At 40.7% G+C, this 21,263-nt stretch overlaps 1 protein-coding gene across 1 annotated transcript in view; it reads left to right on the top strand.

The window, feature by feature from the left end:
• Positions 1-21,263, top strand: part of Ccdc141 (coiled-coil domain containing 141) — a 178,464-nt gene that overhangs the window by 63,834 nt on the left and 93,367 nt on the right. The window contains exon 8 of the mRNA XM_052182771.1: positions 8,395-8,511. Coding sequence (XP_052038731.1) covers positions 8,395-8,511 — 117 coding nt within the window. The remainder of the gene's footprint in view (positions 1-8,394; positions 8,512-21,263) is intronic.

Here is a 21,263-nt window from a genome sequence, read left to right as displayed (position 1 = left end):
TGCCTGCTGATTAGCATTGCTTTCAGGCTGGTCAAGGGTCACAGCACAGGGACTCTGGGGCAGAGGGCACGGATACCTTTCTAGGCTTTTATGCTTACTACCAAGGTTATTAGCCTCTGTGTACTATTTTTCTTTGTGTAAAACGAGGCTAATAATGATAGCTATCTATTCATTTGTTTCAAAAATAAAGCCATAATTATGTATATAAATATATGAAGTACATAATGCTAAGAGCATTACTTCATATATAAATGTTCAATAAATCTTCAGGTGTTCACTATATGTCATTCTCGAGCTGTATTAAGAGCTGGCACGAAGCTGCACTTTAGCCAGATCCTAGCTCATGTCTAAACGGCTGGATGAGTTAGCCTCATGCTATGTGCAAGAGAACAGAAGCAGCTGGGAATCCGGCCTAGTTCAAAAAAATCATCCTTCTTGGCAAAGTAGTTAAAAATCAACTTCTATTGCTGTGAAGAGACACCACAACCAGAGAAACTCATAAAAGAAAGCATCTAATTGGGGCTTGCGTACAGTTTCAGATGGCGAGTCCACGTTATGGCAGGGCACCATGACCTTAGGCAGGAATAGTGCTGCAGCAGTAGCTGAGAGCTTACTGATTCACAGATGCTAGAGGGAGCATAGAGGTGGTCCCGGCTTCGGAAACCTCAAAGCCCATCCCAGGTAACATACCTCCTTCAACAAGATCACACCTCCTAATCCTTCACCTACTGGGAAGGAAGCCTCCAAATACATAAGCCAACGATTGGGGGTGTCATTCTCATTCAAACTAGCACAATCTCCTTTTATCTATTTCTTTTGCTCACTTATACTTGTTATGTCTGACCACATGTTCATTAAATTCATTTTTTTCACCTTTATAGATTGCCCATATTCAGTCCTTCTGCAAAATATGAAATGAAAAATTCTAGAAATAAATAACCCATAACATTTAAATAACACTTTTTACAATATATCATTATGGTAGTTCCATTTGGGTGTGTATATTGTCAATGGGGAAGTTCTTGTAACAACTAGGGTTAGGAAAGCTGTGTATGAAATCCACCAAGTTGTCCAGCTTAGGAGTAGGGAGGGTGATGAGAGAGTCAAGGTGTGGTCTCAGTTCTAGTGTCTGTCTCTCTATCTCCACACAGAGGTACAGTTGGTCCAGATTTCCAGGTTCCTAAGAGTGTCTTATTTAGGGTTACTAGTGCTGTGACAACATATGAGTAAAACAACTGGGGGAGCAAGGGAGTTATTTGGCTTATACTTCCATATCACTGTTCATCATTGAAATACATCAGGGCAGGACCTCAAAACAGGGTAGTCAGGAGCTGATGCAGAGGCCATGGAGGGGTGCTGCTTACTGGTTTGCTCCCCATGGCTTGCTCAGCCTGTTTTCTTATAGAATTCAGGACCACTAGTCCAGGAATGGTACTACCTAAAATGGCCTGGGCCCTTTCCCATCTATCATTGATTAATAACATGCCCTACAGGTTTGCCTGTAAGAAAGAAGGGATTTTCTTAAATGGGGTTCTCTCCTCTCAGATGATGTTAGCTTGTGTCAAGTTGACCTAAGCTATCCAGCACAAAGTGGAACTAAGTTGTGTCCGGAATACTATGCCTTAGGTACCTTTGGCCCTGTGATTCATATTGTGTAGGACTCTATTCCCTTTCTTGAATAAGGAGATTTTTTTTCATTGCTCTGAATTTTCACGCAATGAGCTAGAAGTATTATTGAAAATGATGTTCAGGTCTAGAGACTTTCTATTCACTGGACTAGGCAGCTTTCTGTTATCAAGTAGGTGTAATTAAAGAGCTTACCTAAAAACAAAAACAAAAACAAAAACAAACAAAAAAAAAACAAACCCCATGATTTGGGGCCATGTGGAAAAGGAGAGGGCCCTTAGTATCTTTATTTTCAGAATACAGATGCGAGAGGACATTACATGCTAATATAAACAGAATAATTAAGTAGATGGCTTTTTAATGTAAATTCTAGATAAGATTATCTGTGAGGGTGTTTATAAAGTAACCAGTTTTTCTCATAACAAATGGTTCCAGCCGCCTGCCACCTGTCACCAGATGCCTAGGATTTGAGAATCTAGGGAGATAATGCTACTTTGCTGCTGACTTCAGTAATCTGAGAAAGGCTTCCAAATTCTGCAAAAGAATGTGCCTCTTGTCCTCCTCAGACTTGAAACAAGGCCCCCAGATAAGAGGCTGAAGATAGAATCAATTTAAAAATGTTTCTAAAAATAGGAACTCAGTACAAAAATTGGGCAATATTAAAAGACAGCATTGCAACAAATCTAGGTTTTAACTTCATAATTGTCCTCACTGAGATTCCATAATCAGACACAACCAAAACGAAGCGGTTCAGACGGTCCCATTCTGCTTCATGGACAGGTTTTATTTATAGCTAAGGAAAAAGGTGACCTGGACAAAGAACACGTGTCTTCTACAGGGATGTCTGGACCAATTACTCATAGCTGTCTTATTTGAAGGTGGTTGAATGGTTGGCTTCTTGTGGTTGGCTGAAACACCACCCCTTGTGACAAGTGTAGATCAGCCTGTTTGCACATCCGGCTTTTGAGAAGCCAGTTTAGGCCAGATGACCCGGCTGCCCAGCAGTAATCCATCTCCCAAGTCCTGTGGTACAGAATCAGCACTCTGGCTCTGTTACCTCTTCGAGTGGACGTTCCCGCCTGATGTGGCAGGTGGGTCTCTCAAGTCTGCTTCGTGCCTCATTAAGCACACGGCACATTTGACCAGATTGCCTAATGCAAGATAAAGACAACTGTTTCCTCTGCTCTAAGCAAAAGAAAGAAGAATCAAAGTAGACACTGGAACTGTGACACTGACTGTAATTGCAAACATGTTGGTGTTTCTGGTAATTGGATGGAAGACTGTCAAAAATGCTTGGGCCGAGGAAGCTAAAAAAACAAAACAAAACAAAAAACCCACAGAAAACCCGATGCCCTTTTTATTCTGTGCCAATTTCTTTCTTTCTTTCTTTTTGTCTGAACAGTAGCTGGTTCTGTGCCAAGAACTGTTCTGTACAAGGAAGAGAAAACCAAAGTAATTTGAAGAGATCATTATTTTTAAAATGTGTTTTTGTTAAGATGGTTGGAAGGCTTCCCCCCCTCCACTAGCTCGCCTCCCTGAGAATAGTTTTAAATAAAGGTAAAAACTAAATCTTGTCTCAGTTTCTAGGGCAAACTGCAGAAAAGAGAAACAGGTTGCTTGTGGCAGCTCGCCCGCCGCGGGGTTCTGCCTTCGACGGCCTTCACCCTTCTTTTGCCTCCAGACTTTTCAACTTTGACCTTCACAGGACACTGTCTGCTGCTTATGGCCTTTGTATTTTAGACTGCGTATCATTTGCCAAAATAGAATTCTCAGTTTGCGAGCTGTCTGTCACCACTGCCCATGGCTGGTTTCTGACAGTTTGACTCAAGATGCTTCCACCGTCTTCTCTAACTGCAGTTTCTTTTGAGCCCCCGATGGTGCCGTCATGTTGGAATCAGACCCTACGGCCTCAGCCTTGCCTTACAGTTTTAGTTTTAAGAATGTTCACAGACATGGACTTCTCCAGAATCCTTTGTTTCAGTAGAAGGGTATGATGGGGAAAAAAGATAAATACTAGATCAGAAAGCATGGAATCTGAGCAGGCCATTACTGCCCCCAACTCTCCTCACTGGCTGCATGAACTTGGGCAAGTGATTCAGCCTGGCTCCTCTCTGTTTGCTCATTGGTTGTCTCAGTTGTAGGAAGAGGGTGGACAGTGGCTGAGGTAACATTCTAAGGTGCATAGGGCAGTTCCCGATGCCTCTGAGAAGCTCACCATCTTCTTCACTTACTTTCTTCATTTCTTTCAGTAGTTGTGATCAAGATAAAGTGTTCGTTCAGCTGATGAGCCTTTCCTTGTCCAAGGCTAGCCCACACAGCAGTCTTTAACTTCCTGTTTAGTTTTAAGTCTGTTTCACCCTCCTTCAATTCTTATACACCCTCAGTTCCCCCACACTGAAATGAACCAAACCTCCTCCCAACAAAGAAAGCAGTTTTTAAAAAGCTGAAGTGAATATTTCTGCTGCATCTACAGAGGCACCTAAAACCATCTTCCAGTACTTAGCTGATGAGATCAGTCAACTTCTGCAAAAGGCTCCTTAGCGCTCCGCCCCGATGTGGAAGTCCCTGAATGTTTACTGACTGACACCTCACCCCACCCTTCTCCTGCTCTGCTGTTTAAATTCTCTTTAATTAAATCTGAGTCAGTTTTCAAATTTACACTTAACAACTAAAGATACTTAGAGTTTCCTTGACTAACATAGCCAGCCAAATAAAATATAATACAATGGATATATATGACTTTAAATATCCCAGTGGCCATTAGAATAGTAAAAACAAGTATTTAAAAAGTACATAACAAGTGAAAAATAATATATAATATTTATAATGTGTGGTAATACTGCTAATGAGATATTTGCTCTTTTTTAAGATATCCAAAGCTCATATTCTCTGAAATGCAGTTTATACTTCCAGCCCTTTTCAGGTTAGACTAATCATAGCCCGGCTACTGTGCTGCTGGTGGCCACTCTCCTGGACAGTGCAAGGCTACCTACTTGGCAGAATTTTTCTGCCAGTATTCTTAAACTTAAGTGGTAATTCCTGATTTTTATTAGCGTCCCAATCTTTCTTCCCTCCCTCCATCTCTCCCTCCCTCCTTCCTTTGTCTGTCTGTTCTTCCTTCCCTCTCCTTCTTCCTTCCTTCTTTCCTTCTTCCCTTCCTTCCTTCTTCTCTCTCTCTCTCACTCTCTCTCTCTCTTACTTTCTTTCTCTCTTTCTTCTTTGAATCTTTATTGACCCACTTCTGTCTGTTGTTACCCTCCAATGGCTGTCTCAGCCACTCCGAAAGATTTGTCCCATATCATGTCTGACTCAGTCGTACCCCTTCTAAAGACCTAGAAGCTATGTCAACCAACAGAGTGACTGTAAGTACATGAGTTGAGTCAAGCTGGGTGGTAGGGACTGAGACAGGGAAGGAAAGTTTTCATTTCTCCCCCACCCCACTGATTAATACACAGAACCAGTTTCCAGTGAGTTCTCTGAATTTTTTTTTTCTCTCTTCCTCCCCACACACCTCCTTTTGTGGCACTATTCTGCAGAAGTGATCATTGGCTGGACTCATCACTCAAGTTTTTTGGACAGCAACTGATGCAGTTTAAAGGCTTATAAAAAGAGCCCTCGGAATAGCTGTGCAGCTGTCTGTAGTAACTGCTTGTGGGATATAATGAAAGATTGACTGTGTCAGAGCACGGTGGTGGATACTCTTGTGGTTATTTAGGGTGTCTTATTTTAGCCTGAGAAGGACTCTGAGCCCATTTGTGTGCACAGGTGGTAACCTGATCTATGAGGCCGCTCATGTGTCTGAATGCCTCATGATAAGATGTAACGTGCTAATGATGATCTACTTACTTCAAGCATTCGTACCAACTTGTGTTTCTCCATGAAGTGTATCTGGCCCAGAAAATGTGCAGATCTAGAGAGTCATATGTCTTCAATGCCAGGATGAAAGATACCGAATGCCAACATAGTTTTCTATCTCCAAAGCGTTGCTCAGTAGGAATAGTGCTGAGCTTTTGAAGGGTGAAATAGTGTCAGCTAAATCTACAGGAGGAAGTCAGTCAACACCATTTAAAAATCAAAACAAGCTGTTGCAGCAGTGCACACCTTCAATCCCAGAACTTGGGGAGCAAAGAAAGACAGCTCCGTGAGGTGGAAGCCCGCCTGGTCTGTGTGTCAAAGTCCGGGCCAGCTAGAGCCTGGGTAAGATCCCACATCAGAAGAAGAGGAGGAGGAGGAGGGGGAAGGGGATGAGGGGAAGGAAGGTGGAGGGGAGAAGGGAGAGGGGAGGGAGAGGTGAATGAAGGAAGAGGAGGAGAGGAAGAGGAGAGGAGGAGGAGGAAGGAGGAGGAGGGAGGAGGAGGGAAGAGGAGGATGGAGGATGGAGGAGGAAGAGGAGGGAGGAGGAAGGAGGAGGAGAAGGAGGAGGGAGGAGGAGGAAGGAAGAGAAGGAGGAGGAGGAGGGAGGAGGAGGAGGAAGAAGAAGAAGAAGAAGAAGAAGAAGAAGAAGAAGAAGAAGAAGAAGAAGAAGAAGAAGAAGAAGAAGAAGAAGAAGAAATAATCACAGAATCTCCCTCCCTCCCTTCTAGGTTTCCTCATCTCTGACATGTGTTAGATGACAAATATTTGACTCACAAATTAAATAGGATTATCTGTCGCTTCAGGCTTCTCACCTGTTAGGGAGATTAGGGAACACCTGCTTCCTCCTCTGTTTCACTCAGCATCCAGATTAGCTGGCCACAATCAAACATTCTTGAGATGTCTACCCCCAGCCCAAGTTTAGCTAGAAATAGAAAACACTTCTGGTCCTCAACATCTAAATAATCTCCGGGAGTTAGTTATTTTCATGCTCTCTTTGAGGAAAACCCCCAAATCACACATCACACCCCTCCGCTCTAATTTTTGTAAGCACTCACTGGCACTGTTGTAATTATTTTATATAAATTAAAATAAATTTTAGAGCTCTTTTAAGTTCCCTCTGTAGGTTCTTCTATGTACATTGTACTTATCTAGTTCTAATTGGATACCAGAAAAAAAAAAACAGCTTCAAGGAATTATAAATATATGAAAATACCATATACATGTTTATATAATGTGAAATATATGTCACATAGTTTACCAATATTATGAAGAAGATGAATTTCACGTAAAAAATGGCTACAGGGTAAATGTAGGATTTTTTTGTTTGCACTGATAAAGGGCTAACATTTTGGTAAGCTGGGGAAACCCTGCTGCTCCCTAACTTATTCCTATTCTGTGCTGAGTTAGTTCAGATCTTCTGCTCTCAAGATCAGCTGCCACACCAGCTCCCTCGTGGCCCCCAGGCATCTTGTTGGGGTGAGCCGCCTCTACCTCTGCCATCTGGGGAGCATGAGGCACATTTTCAGTTTGGAACTTTAGACCTGACACCCCTTCCTCAGCCTCCTGCTTCATGTATTCCCTCATGTTTCAGGAGCTGGAAGGAAGCCCGTGGCTGTGCAGACAAGATAACTAAGGCCTCAGAAAGACACAGTATGAGCCTTGGCTGTGCCCACTGTTCTGAGCAGGCTGCCAGCTTCATCTTTGAGGTTGGCAGCAGTATCCCCAGACAACAGGGTTGAAAGACCGTAGGTGACAGGAGCATGGTAGCAGGGGGGGGCACAGCGGAAGAGCATGGATTTTGGAATTATGTACACTAGGGGCAGATCCTTCCTCTGTGGTTACCATCTGTCTCTAGATAAACTGCTTTAGCTCTCCAAATTCATTTACTTCTTCTGTACGTTTGTACTATTATATTGCTCTTGTCTTGGACGTACTGAGAAAAAACGAAGATGATGCTCTCAAACCGACTAGCAACATATCTAGTTTACAGTGCAGTCTCTTACAAACTAGTCATTCTGATAGGATTCAGGGATAATACTATACAGAAGCAGATAGTGCAAATCTAGCTGCAATTCATTTGATGGATATTAAGGCTCTTATGTTCAGGAGTCTTAAGTCACAAGTCTCAAGTCAAGTGATAGTATCTCTTAAAATTTGGCCTCACTAAAATTCAGCACCACAGACATAATGGTACAATGCTTGTTCAGCTTGTGTTAGATCCTGGGTTCAATGTCAGCATTCCTCCAAAGTTAATTAATTAAAAGATGAAAGTAGGAAAGTATTTATTGCTGCATTCAAGGTCCACAGTATCTGTTGTCTTGACACTGTGTGTCATGTGTCCTGAGTCAACCAGACCTGTATCTGGTACCTGAGTCCTGTTCTTACCATGTCAGTGGAGTTTAATAACAGTTTCATTTCTCAATACAGATTTCCACCAGCAAGTACAAATGAAATACTTTTGTATTTTCTTTTTGTATTCTAGAAAATATGATTCCACATATGCTGTTCAGTATCTTTAACTGGGTCTGTATAACTATATTCAGATTCACATTTATATATAGAAAGAAAGTTATATTTGAAAAGGAAGCAAGTTGTATGGACTGCATGGGAATGTGCTGTGGCTTTTCTAGAAGATGCTGACTCATTTCCTCGTGCCTTATGATCCACTGAGTGGCTAAGCAGCCGATGCCTGTGATTTTCTCTGGTTATTTTATCTTTTTTCTTCCTTAAGCGTTGAGAGGCTGAAAAAAAGAGAACATTAAAAACTTGGATGATATTAACAACTTATATAAATTATGTATGTAGAAAGAGATAGAAATACTTTGTTTTGAAAGGTTGCAGTACTATGTCCGAGTTTAAATCCTCTGTCCCAATCATTTAAATATTGGTCCTTTCTTCTCACCTCTTTCCCAGGTTTCTTGTTGGTTTCAGAAAACAATAAGAGATCTGCAGGAACAGAGTCTGGGTTCATCACTTTCAGACAATAAAGAGCTAATCTGCAAGCATGAGGACCTGGCAGTCAGAGCAAAGGTAAGATACATTAAAATAAGTGGGAAATGCAGAGGAGATTGCTCTTGGAATACAAATATGCTTGAATCATGTATAGATTGCATAGAAATGATCACTAGAGCACTAAGTAATGCCACTGCCCAGTAACTTCTAGAGTAACAGTAAGACAGCAGCTTACACACACACACACACACACACACACACTCATTCACACACATCTACACACACGCTCACATGTCATAATTATTGTCTACTCTGAGTATAAGAGATGCTTTATTTAAATGATCACAGACCCCTGAGAAGTTTATCAATTTTTTTAAAAATAATTTGACTGAAACAAACAAAGCAGAGGGTTTGGGTATAGAGGGTGACTCTGTCAAAGTTACATCTTCTCCCAGGCAGAGGTGGAATTCCATTCTGTCTAATCCAAGACCCCAGCTCTTTGGTATTAAGCTTCACTTTATTTCTTTTTTTTAAATTTTTTATTAGGTATATTCTTTATTTATACTTCAAATGTCGTCCCCTTTTCTGGTTCCCTCCTTCCCCCCAAATCCCATAAGCCATCTCCCCTTCCCCAATCAACCCACCCCCTCTTCCCTTTCTTGGTATTCCTCTACACTATGGTATCAATTCTTTCCAGGACCAAGGGCCTCTCCCCCATTTGGTGCCCATCAAGATCATCCTCTGCTGCCTATGTGTCTGGGGTCATGGGTAACTGCAAGTGTACTCTTTGGTTGATGGTTTTGTCTCTGGGAGCTCTGGGAGTACTTGGTGACTCATTATTGTTCCTCCTATGGTGCTGCAAACCCCTTCAGCTCTTTTGGTCCTTTCTCTAGCTCCTCCATCGGGGACCCTGTGCTCAGTTCTTTAGAAACATAGCTGGTGCAATGGTTTTGTTTGGTTATTTTCTGCTCGCAGCACTGTCACCTTGCTGGTTTCCAGGCTTGCTCAAGGCTCTCATCTTCGTCCGCCCCGCCCACTTGCTGTTTTGCAAGAAATTGGCTCCCAGCCAGTCATCACTGGCAGGAGGTCTGTAGAGAACTAAAGCTTATTTTGGTGACCCAGTACAGGGAATTACACCTAGAACATCATAAATGGTTAGTAGTTTCATAGGTCATGAAAGTTGTGAGGCACTTGTTAGTTGGTAGCTGAAAGCAAGGAAGACCAACCATATTTGAGACTTGATAGAAGGCTTGTAGGATAGATTGTATTTAATTAGGGTTAAATATTCCAAGGACGTGACATTCTTAGTTTCATGTTACCATCTTGTTGTGGTTGAATGCCACAAGTATATTGTAGGTCTTCAAAAGTATAGCCTCAATGTTTAAATGATTGTTAAGACATGCAGTTATGAAAGACAACTTACCCTATAATAACTGCTCATTTAAAACATTTTCCACTTCATTTGCATGTTTTTCATTGCAGTAATGTAGTAATTTATTCTATGTGTATCAAACTCACACTTTATCAGTGAGAATAATTCTATATTATATCCTTATATATTAAGTATCCTTATATATTAAGAACCAAGGATGATTCAACTTGCATAGGATACCTACTTTTGAAAACACAGGAACAAAGCAAGCATGCTCACATAAGTTAGATGTACTTGGATTTCAGTGACTGTGCATATGAAGTTATGAGCGTTGTTTAGACTTGAATATTCGCTCACATATGACTTTTGTTCTAGGAGTGCGCTGTGTCTGGTGTTGTTCATAATTCACATTTGAAAGTATGGAGTATATAAAAAGAAAAAGGCCATGAACTCGTTATGTAAGAAACATAGATGAACACATTTGTTTCTTTTCACGATGTCAGAGTTATTTCAATAAGAATAAGACAAGGTGCAGCGGTGTCAAAGGCAGCAGTTTGCCAGAAATTCCCACTTTCCTTGAAAGATTTGGTGGAGGTGAATATTCTAATTTAACTGCTAACATTAACTCAGATCACATCATACTATCTATCACATGTGTGTGCATGTATATATATACATACACATATACAGTTATCCATATATATGTATGTATTTGTTATATATATCTATAATAAATATATTTGTTAAGGAACACATATATATATATTCTCTACAAGAATCTCTGTATGGATAAGATCGTGTCCAACAGAGCTGGAGAAGCTCTATTAGCTGTGAGTCCAGCCACTGCAAGGCCACAGGGCTGAAAGAGAAGCTGTGGAGTTGAGTCCAGCTTCAGAGCTAAAAGGTTCCAGATGAAGGGGTGAGTGGCTGACTGGATGGCAGGTGAGTGTGGGTGAGCGTAAGGATGGCAGAGGAAGATCTGAGCAGAGTGTCTACGATGTAGGCAAGCCAAGCTGAGCTCCCAGGGGCAGCTGAGAGTTCTACACTCTGATCAGTTGTGAGTTTTCAGTTAGCCACCCACCTTCCACTGCACAAAGAAACATTTCTGGAGAGGTCTGAGAACTGTACCAATCTATAGGTCATATGATACAAATTTAGAGGGAAGCTTGATACTCTACCACTTTATAAAATATTAGTAGGAGGTTTATCCTTGGTACTTGTAAGCTCCCTTACAATAAAGGGATAATAAATGAAACCCCTTTCCCCTCTTTTTTTTTATTAATCCTGGAAAGGATTGATCTAGCATTGAAGGGGAATATAAGGACAGAGAAAAAAAGGAGGGAGGTGATTGGAGAATGGATGGAGAGGTTTATGGGACATATGGGGGGGGGGATCCGGGAAAGGGGAAATCATTTGGAATGTAAACAAATAATATAGAAAATAAAAAATATTAAAAAAAGAAAGAAAGAAAAGAGGCCTAGGCCATAAGCTTTGACTCATTCCCCAACTAGCTCATAATTTATTTAACTCATTCAAACTAGTTTGTGTCTTTCACATGGCACTTTACCTCTCTGCTTCATGCACCGGGACAAATCTCCTCTCTATTTTTTTCTGAGTTCATCTATGTGGTTGGTTACCTCTGCTCAACTCCTATGCTTCTGACCCCTTCTCTGTTCCTGGGTGAACCTCTTAGGCCTCTCATTATTTCCCAGAATCCTCTCTCTTCCTGCCAGTGTCCCACCTCCATTCTCTGTATCCACAAATTGACCATAGGTTTTTTATTGGCAGGTGATGTCTATAAGAGATTCTCTCTATACTACCCAATCCTGGGCTCTTGGCCTAATTCACCAGTAAGTACACAAGACATGTCCTTCCTTTTACAAAGTTGGCCTTAAATCCAACTAGAAAGAACATTCCTATTAGTATTGCACCCATGGGCATATCTTAGCATATATGCCATTGTTACAGTTCACAAGACTCACAGCTTGGGAAGACTTGATGACTCCCACCCAACTCAGCAGCCTGCAGTATTTTTCAGTACATCCAACTCAAAAAAATCTCCCCAGGATATCTACTGTTTGGAAGTCCACATTATTCTATTCCAGATAGTCACATACCCCTGACACTGCTGTATTACTTTTCCTGGGGAGACAGATATCATTCCATCCAAGTCCATCTTGATGAACAGTGAGCTTACTAGGATTTCTTACAGATTCATGGGTGAGAGTTATTTACAGGTACATCACTGAAAAGTACAGCCTAACATGGGTGATGGATGCACTTTCAAAAAAAGCTTCCTCCCTGGAGTTCCAATCCCAGTCAACTTTCTACTTCTATTTTCCTATTTCTACTTCCTATTGGTATTTACAATACCCAGCTGGGGAAGAATTACATTTAGCCTGGGAGAGGTATCAGGATTGTGTGGCTGGAGTCTCAGGTGAGGGTCTCACGATCTTCTTTCTCCTATGGGGCCTGATCTCACCAGGGACTCCTTCATGTAATAATTGCCACTCTGGTTTTACATTGCAATGGCTATGACATGGTTGGAGGATTGAATCCCAGTAGACAAATGAGTTCTTTATAACAGAGGACCATTGAAGCAAATGTCTTATCTAATTCTTCCTCCCCCTTACTCCTGACTAGCCTGTGTTCATGGGCTATGTACTATGGTGTGGTGGGTTGTATCTATGTACATCAAAAACCAAAATACGACAAAACAAATTTTAAGTTCCTGCTATATCATTCAGAACATTGGGTACATGTTGCTTCTCCATGCCTCATTTTCATAGGCACCTGGAATGTGCAACTTAGTAATTTTGGAGAAAATACTTGTGCAAGCACTTATCTGAGAATAGTACTCCCAAAATGTTGTTTGCTTTTCCATCCTTCAGAAAGATTTTCAGATGGTTTTCAATAATCTCATTCCTTTGAGAAAGGATTCAATTTTTATATGTCCCAAATAGAACGTAGCACACTGCATTCTGGACTCATATTTGTGTGTGGGCATGTGGAGAGGAATGGGATGACACTTTCAAAGAGAATTGATCAGAAATAAGGCATCAAGTATGTGTGTGTGTGTGTGGGGGGGGTCATTACTGAAACTCACATAAGTGATCAGGTTTACAGGGAAGGCAGATGCCTGTGCTTCCCACAGCCAGACTAGCCAGCAAGTTTTCTAAATAAATTGCAAAAATGTCTTGATAGTTTCATCCTGGAATAAATTCAAATCAAGAAATGAAATAACTTCCACAGTTCTTGTTAGGTTTCAGGGTGTATTGAATGAAATAGCTGAGCTGAACCTTGAAATATGAGTCATTGTTTTAGCTATGCCATATTTACTTAGTAAAGAATTTTCTTTTCATGTATATAACTAAAAAGAAAATAGCAAATGCAGATGATTTTAAATTCTCCTTGGATGGCACCACTGTAAGTCAACTTGATGTCCTAAGGCTAAACTGCAAATTTGAGGTCAGAATCAGTGACATGTTTCGATCTGGGCTCTCTATTCATGCATAAAACATCATGTCCAAGAAGTTGGGGAGGAAAGGGTTTATTCAGCTTATATTTGAACATTGCTGTTTATCACCAAAGGAAGTCAGGACTAGAACTAAGCAGGCCAGAAAGCAGGAGCTGATGCAGAGGCCATGGAGGGATGTTACTTACTCGCTTGCTTCCTCTGCCTTGCTCAGCTTGCTTTTTTATAGAACCCAAAACTATCAGCCCAGGGGTGGCACCACCCAAAATGGGCCCTCCCTCCTTGATCACTAATTGAGAAAATGCCCCACAGCTGGATCTTATGGAGGCATTTCCTCAACTGAAGCGCCTTTCTCCCTGATAACTCCAGCCTGTGTCAAGTTGACACACAAAACCAGTCAGTACACATGGTGTAACCCTCCATTCATTTCGGCCCTTTGCAGTGCAGAGTAATGAGGCCCAGGCTTCTCAGCACTGGCTACTCACAGATACCTGAGAAATTCCAGAAGATTGTTGACATCTGGATCTCATTGCCAGAGAATCTGTGTAGTAGTTCAGGTGCACAAGGCTTAAAAAATAAAAATAGAAACAACTCACTGTCACGCTTAAAATATTAGAGTTTTTAAATTAAAAAACACAAAACAACAACAGTGAGAACAACAGCAATAACAGCAACAACAGAGTTTGGCTCTTCTAAAGCCTGAAAGGTCTCAGTGGTTAAGAGAACTTACTGCTCTTGCAGAGGATCAGGGTCCAGTTGCCAGTACCCACTGTTGATAACTCTACTTCCAGGGGATCCAGTGCCATCTTCTTTTTTTTTTTTTTTTTTTTAAATTCAGTATATTCTTTATTTACATTTCAAATGATTTCCCCTTTTCTGGCTCCCCACTCCCCGAAAGTCCCATAAGCCCTCTTCCCTCCCCCTGTTCCCCCATCTACTCCTTCCCATTCCCTGTTCTGGAATTCCCCTATACTGCTGCACTGAGTCTTTCCAGAACCAGGGGCCACTCCTCTATTCTTCTTGGACATCATTTAATATGAGGATTATGTCTTGGGTATTCAAAGTTTCTAGGCTAATATCCACTTATCAGTGAGTGCATACCATGATTCATCTTTTGAGTCTGGGTTACCTCACTTAGTATGATGTTCTCCAGATCCATCCATTTGTCTAAGAATTTCATAAATTCATTGTTTCTAATGGCTGAATAGAACTCCATTGGGTAAATATACCAGATTTTTTTGTATCCATTCCTCCGTTCTTTCCAGCTTCTGGCTAATACAAATAGGGCTGCTATGAACATAGTGGAACATGTGTCCTTATTGCATGCCGGGGAATCCTCTGGGTATATGCCCAGGAGTGGTATAGCAGGGGAATCCTCTGGGTTTATGCCCAGGAGTGGTATAGCATGGTCCTCTGGAAGTGTCATGCCCAGTTTTCTGAGGAACTGCCAGGAATTTCCAAAGTGGTTGCACCATCTTGCAATCCCACCAGCAGTGGAGGAGTGTTCCTCTTTCTCCACATCCTCGCCAATACCTGCTGTCTCCTGAGTTTTTGACCTTAGCCATTCTGACTGGTGTGAGGTGAAATCTCAGGGTTGTTTTGATTTGCATTTCCCTAATGATTAATGATGTTGAACATTTCTTAAGGTGCTTCTCAGCCCTCCAAAGTTCTTCATGTGAAAATTCTTTGTTTAGCTCTGTACTCCATTTTTTAATGGGGTTATTTGGTTCTCTAGGTTCTACCTTCTTGAGTTCTTTGTATATATTATATTAGCCCTCTGTCAGATTTAGGGTTGGTGAAGATCCTTTCCCAATATGTTGGTTGACATTTTGTCCTTTTGACAGTGTCCTTTGCCTTACAGAAACTGTAGTTTTGTGAGGTCCCATTTGTCTATTCTTGATCTTAGAGCATAAGCTATTGGTGTTCTATTCAGGAACTTTTCCCCTGTGCCCATGTCCTCAAGGGTCTTCCCAAGTTTCTTTTCTATTAATTTCAGTGTGTCAGGTTTTATGTGGAGGTCCTTGATCCATTTGGAGTTGAGCTTAGTACAAGGAGATAAGAATGGATCAATTCACATTCTTCTGCATCCTGACCTCCAATTGAACCAGCACCATTTGTTGAAAGGGCTATCTTTTTTCCACTGGATGCTTTCAGCTCCTTTGTCAAAGATCAAGTGACCATAGGTGTGTGGGTTCATTTCTGGGTCTTCAATCCTATTCCATTGATCTGCTTGCCTGACATTGTACCAATACCATGCAGTTTTTATCACTTTTGCTCTGTAGTAAAGTTTGAGGTCTGGGATACTGAATCCCCAAGAAGTTCTTTTACTGTTGAGAATAGTTTTAGCTATCCTGGGTTTTTTGTTATTCCAGATGAATAGAGCTAGAAAGAGCAATTCTCAAATTCATCTGAAATAACAGTGACATCTTCTTACATTGCATTTACATGATGCACTCACATACATGCAGGCAAAATACTCATATACCCATCTACATAAAATAAAAAATAAACAAAACCTTAACAAAAACCTTCAAAGATCTGGCATCATGAAGCTCGCCATTCCACAGAAGACATACAAAGTCTTGGCTAGAGTCCAGTGTTACCTGTTTTTTAGTTTTTTGCTTGTTTTTGTTTGTTGTTTTGTTTCTTTAGAAAAGGCATGCACACCCAAGACCTTTCCACAAAACAAGCCATTACCTTTTAATGATTAACATTCCTCATCTTCCTACCTGTTCACATCTTGCACCTGTGAGAGAGCATGAGAGTTTGAGAGCCAACGGGCCATGAGATGCCCTCCAAACAAGGGAACCTGCTCTGCGGGAGATTGCACTGCAAGCGGTTAATATCAACAGATTGAGAAGGAATCTGAAAACATTCCTAGGAGTGCAGTGAGAACAGAAGTGACTTTAGAGGCAGGTCCCAGTCTCTGATCGTGGAGGTTATTAATCTCCAAGATTTCCCATCAAACCTAGAGACAGCCTGTGTGTAACAATTCCCCCATAATGATTTATACTCAGTCTGGAGAGATGGCTCAGCAGTTAAGAGCACTGGCTGCTCTTCCAGAGGTCCTGAGTTCAATTCCCAGCAACCACACAGCTCACAACCATCTGTAATGGGATTAGATACCCTTTTCTGATGTGTCTGAAGACAGCTACAGTGTACTTGTGTAAATGAAATAAATAAATCTAAAAAAAAAGACTTATGCTAAAATTTACAAAAGACCTAAAGGTTTTATTCACGCATGCCCACACTCTCATGATTCTTACAGATGAGTGTATATTGGCTATATTATGTATAGTTGTATATATATGTGTGTGTATATATATATACATATACATATATATGTATGTTGTATACATATGGAAGAGAACTGAAAATAGATGCTCACACAAAATCATGTAGATGAATGCTCACTGTAGCAGACAAAGGGTAGAAGTAACTTAGATGTACAGATAAAATAGTGTAGTGTATCCACATAATAAAATATTTCTCAGCCCTAAAGAGAATGAAGTATTACACCACAGTGAGAACAGACCTGGAAGAAACCAAACATAAAAGGGTCAGTTTGTGTACGTTCATTTGTGTATTGCACACCGAAGAAGGAAATCCGTAGAGACGGAAAGCAAATCAGTGGTTGGCTAGGGTAGGGGAGAGGGCATATTGACTGTTTAAGGAGCCTGATTTGTCCTTTGGGGGCCATGGAAATTATCTGTGACACACAACATTGTAAACTTACTAAATGTGACTAAAGGTAAATTTTATAATCCTGTTATTTATTTTACTGCCGTTAAGAATCCATACACCAAGCATTTTGCTGAACATGCTTGTGTATGAACACATTTAATCCTTAAATCAACCAGACAAGGAGGCAGCAATTACTGTCCAGCTTTTACAAAAAGAGACTAAAATTGTGTCCAGTTTTTTTTTAAGAGCCTGAGATGGCACCAGAAATACTCGAAGGTGTTGAATTTTATCTTTGTGTCTTATACTTATTTCCAGTAGGAAGAAATATAGACATACCCACATAGTATATATGGTGTTAATTTTCTTTATTTTTTAAATCTTTTATGGTGTTAATTTTCTATGATTCATTCTGTTTATTTTTTTTCACAAAATAAAACTGTATTGTTCAATTACAAAGACAGAATGAGAAAGATTATAAAGAGGCACTTATACTGGCTGTATAGGTGGTAATTAGGCATGTGAATTATTCAAATCAACTTGCAGGAAATTCTACTTTACTTTCTTGTCTCATAATAAAAAGCTTCAAGGTTGACTTTTTCCTCTTTGAATAAAGTTTCTGTGGGACCATGGCATGGGCACTTTTCACAAGATATTCAAACGACATTATTTATAGGAACTTGGGGCCAAGATCACAGAGCTAGTTTGTGAAGTCAACCACAACTGGAAAATAGTTTTCAATGACTTGGAAAACTGTACCAGCTGATGACTCATGCATGCTGGTCTAAACCTTGAAGCTGGTGACGTGAATACTACTGTATCAAAACATGGGAGGTGGTGTATTTGTACAGTTTGCTTCTGAGAACTGTAAAGACTATGTGCATACACACTCGTATGTATGTATGTATATATGCATGTATGTATGTATGTGGAATTGCTGTTATATGCTGTTTCTGTTTAACTCACTGGTGAGTCACTTCAGTGCTTCCTTACAGACCATTTTATACTCAAGAGGTCCAGTTGTCCGGTGTCCCCTAACACTCGCCCTTTCTTTGTTTTATTTCATCTTCCTGTCTGTGGAGAGCTAGGTGATTGAGACATCTTGCATTTCTCTAGGAGCTAATGACTTTATAGCCTTTTCACATGTCCATTGTGTACATTTGTTTGAGGAAATTTCCATATAACCCCTCTATCCATGGCATCCTTCCATGAGCAAAAGCTTTTAATTTTAATAAAGTCCAGTTATTTTAAGTGCTGTTGCTTATGGTTTTCTTGTTTTTTGGTTTTTGTTTTTGTTTTTGTGCTATGTCTGCTAAATCCAAGGTCACAAAGATTTTGGGGTATGGTGTGAGGAAGGGGATTGACTTCATTCTTTCTTCATGCATGCAGTACCCTCAGAGGCAAGAGGAGGGTATAGGATCCCCTGGAACTGGAGTTCCAGATGGGTAGATGTTCCCAAATCATTTAATCATTATCAGTGGATAGAGTTCCCAAAGACTGAGTTGTAGCCATTGTTAGAACATACAAGGTGTAAATTTACATCTTTTTTAGATTGATACATATGTTTATGAGTATTTGCCTGCACACACATATGTGCACCTTGTGTATGGCCTGGCTGGTGGCTGCAAAGGTCAGAGAGGGCATCAGATTTCCTGGAACTGGAGTTACAGGTGGTTGTGAGCCACCATGTGGGTGCTGGGAACTAAACCCAAGTCTTCTACAAGAGCAACAAGTGCTCTTAACCAACCAAGCCATCTCTCCAGTCATGATAATATAAATCTAAATAGATCTCTAGTCTCTGAGGTTACGGACAAGACTGTCCATGCTTGAGATTTGATTTCTTTTTGCTGCTTTCTTCCATTCCCCTTGGACCCATTACATAGGTGATTGAAGATCAAATGATAAACATGCAAAATTTTCTGATTATTCCTTTAAAAATGTAGGGGTAAGAAGTGGGGAAGAACTGGAAGGAGCTGGGGGAGGGGAAAAGCATGACCATAATGTGTTTCATGAGGGAAACTGTTATTATCTTCCGTAAGTATCACTGAAATGGAGCATTCAATATAAAGGAACTCCTTGTGTATTTCTTTGGTGCTTCAGGAAGTATGGGGAAATATCCGAAATTCAAATAACCAGTTTTCAGATTATCCAAATATTTTCTTAGTATTTCACAAGCTTGTGGAATGCTTTCTTCTCATGCCTGCATACATTAACTTATACAGAGAAACTCACCATTGCAATGTTGAATCTCTAGTTATTCCCTGATGTCCTCCACTGAAGATCAGTGAATTTGTGAAGTTATCATAAAAATAGATTCTTTCCTTAAATCAATCCACAGCGTATCTGATGACTCTGAAGAAAAACCTGTGAAATGGAGTAGAATCTGCTTCTTTTTTTTTTTTTATTTTTTTTATTGCACAGCGTTGTTGTCTGCATTGAAAATCAAATCTGAACTGTCTCAAGGCAAAATTAGCTGTGTTCTCCAAACCTAGACACCTGGATCTGCACATCTCAATCCCTCTGTCTTCATTTCAGTGAATGATTAGTTTTACTTGCCTGATTTCTAAATGAACCTCCCAATTATAAGCAGATGTCATTTTTCACAGAACATAAATTAGAAACAATTCCATCACTAACAGTCACAAATCTGTATAAATAGTATTGAGTTTGCCAGTGAGCCTTGGGAAAATCCATAAAACAATGAGATTTTATTCTGTCTTTTTTTTAAGTAACCCAGTTCTTGCCTTTACTTGGGGTTAGTTTCAAGTTCATCTAGCCATATCCTTTTAATTTCCAAGGTGATCTTGTGTTTTAAAGCTCCCTTAGAAATATGATGAGTTCCCAAAACTTAGAATACCGTGGTCTGAAATTGCTAGGCTGCAGCCCTCAGCTCTGGAAGCCCCAGCTTATTCTGTTTAAATGCCTACAGAAGAGTTTATTGATTTGGGGTTCTGGTTTTCTTTTTTGCCTCTTCTTCCTCTCAATTCTTTATCATTGGTCGGTTACTAAATGGAAATTCCCACGAAGCATGGATTCTTGTAGTTTTTGTCTTAACAATGCGTAACCATATGGTAACGGTGGAATAAGTTCACTGCCTGTGGCCGCCTGCAAAGGCATTTTCTCAGTGCTTAGCATGGTCATGTCCCAAACCACTACGACCTTCTGTGGTACTGTAGTGTGCAGCTGGTGAGTACCCGGTTCCCAGCCTGAAGTCTCCTTGATGTGGTTGGTTCTTGGATCTCGTGCCTTAGTTCATGGTCTCATCCTGGACTGCTGTCTCACAGACTCCATGCCATCCTTTGGCTGCATGCACCACTAAGCCTGGGCCACAGTGTCTGCTGTATCAATTCAATCACCCTGTCTTTATGTTACTTCATTATTCGGGAAGATTCCAAAGAAACTGGCATAACTATTTTGATCAGATCCACTAAAATGTTTTATTTATATCAGCCTTGCAGTTTCTCTAATTATCATCTGTCAGTTCCCGGTTCCAGTATTTATTTATTTATTTATTTATTTATTTACTTTAATCTTGCAGATGGGTGTTTTACTCTACATGTGTCTTAGCACCACATGTGTGTGCCTGGTGCTTCAGGGAGGCTTGGAAAGGGTGTTTTACTCCCTGGGACTAGAGTCATAGACAGTTATTAGGTACCAAGTGAGTTTTGGGTATCAAACCCAGGTCCCTAGAAGAACAGCCAGTGCTCCTAACTGTTGAGCCATTTTCCAGCCCCAACTCTTCATTCTTAAGCCCTCCCTCATTTCTCAGTCATTTCTACTTCCTACCACTTACAGTCCTCACTTGCCTTGAGCACACTCACCTGTTGATTTTAAGCCTCATCTTAGACATCTCTGCCCATAGAAAATGCTTGTGAAAGTCTTGCTCTGGGTCAGCGGCTTTTCTCTTATGATCCATATACCCCCTTAGCCCACCTTGCCTTGACTTTGTGCTCTGGCCAGGGCTGTTTCTTCCACAGGCATCCCCCCTCGCCTTCTACCCAGTCCCACCTCCAAGTTTTGGAGCTAGAACTCCTGTCCGTGTTTAAAGACCCGTGAGAGGCCATCTCAGATTCTCTAATCAGAAGGGACAGTCTTTTCCTTTAAACGTTTGCTTGGTTCCCACTTGAGTTCACAACAATCCCTTTTATGTTAGTCAGCCTATCTCTAAGAGCTGTTGAAGGATGTGTTTAGATCATTCCCTATTCAGTGTGAGAGTTATAAAATGTCCATTCCATCTCAGTGTCATTTGCCACCTCTTCACAGATTATTGAACATAGAGTCAGAGTGCTATGGTTCTATTGA

Source organism: Apodemus sylvaticus, chromosome 5 (assembly GCF_947179515.1).
Source record: "Apodemus sylvaticus chromosome 5, mApoSyl1.1, whole genome shotgun sequence".
In the NCBI taxonomy this organism is placed as follows: domain Eukaryota; kingdom Metazoa; phylum Chordata; class Mammalia; order Rodentia; family Muridae; genus Apodemus; species Apodemus sylvaticus.
The sequence above is the reverse complement of the archived record's forward strand: the minus strand, read 5'-3'. Positions and strand labels throughout refer to the sequence as shown.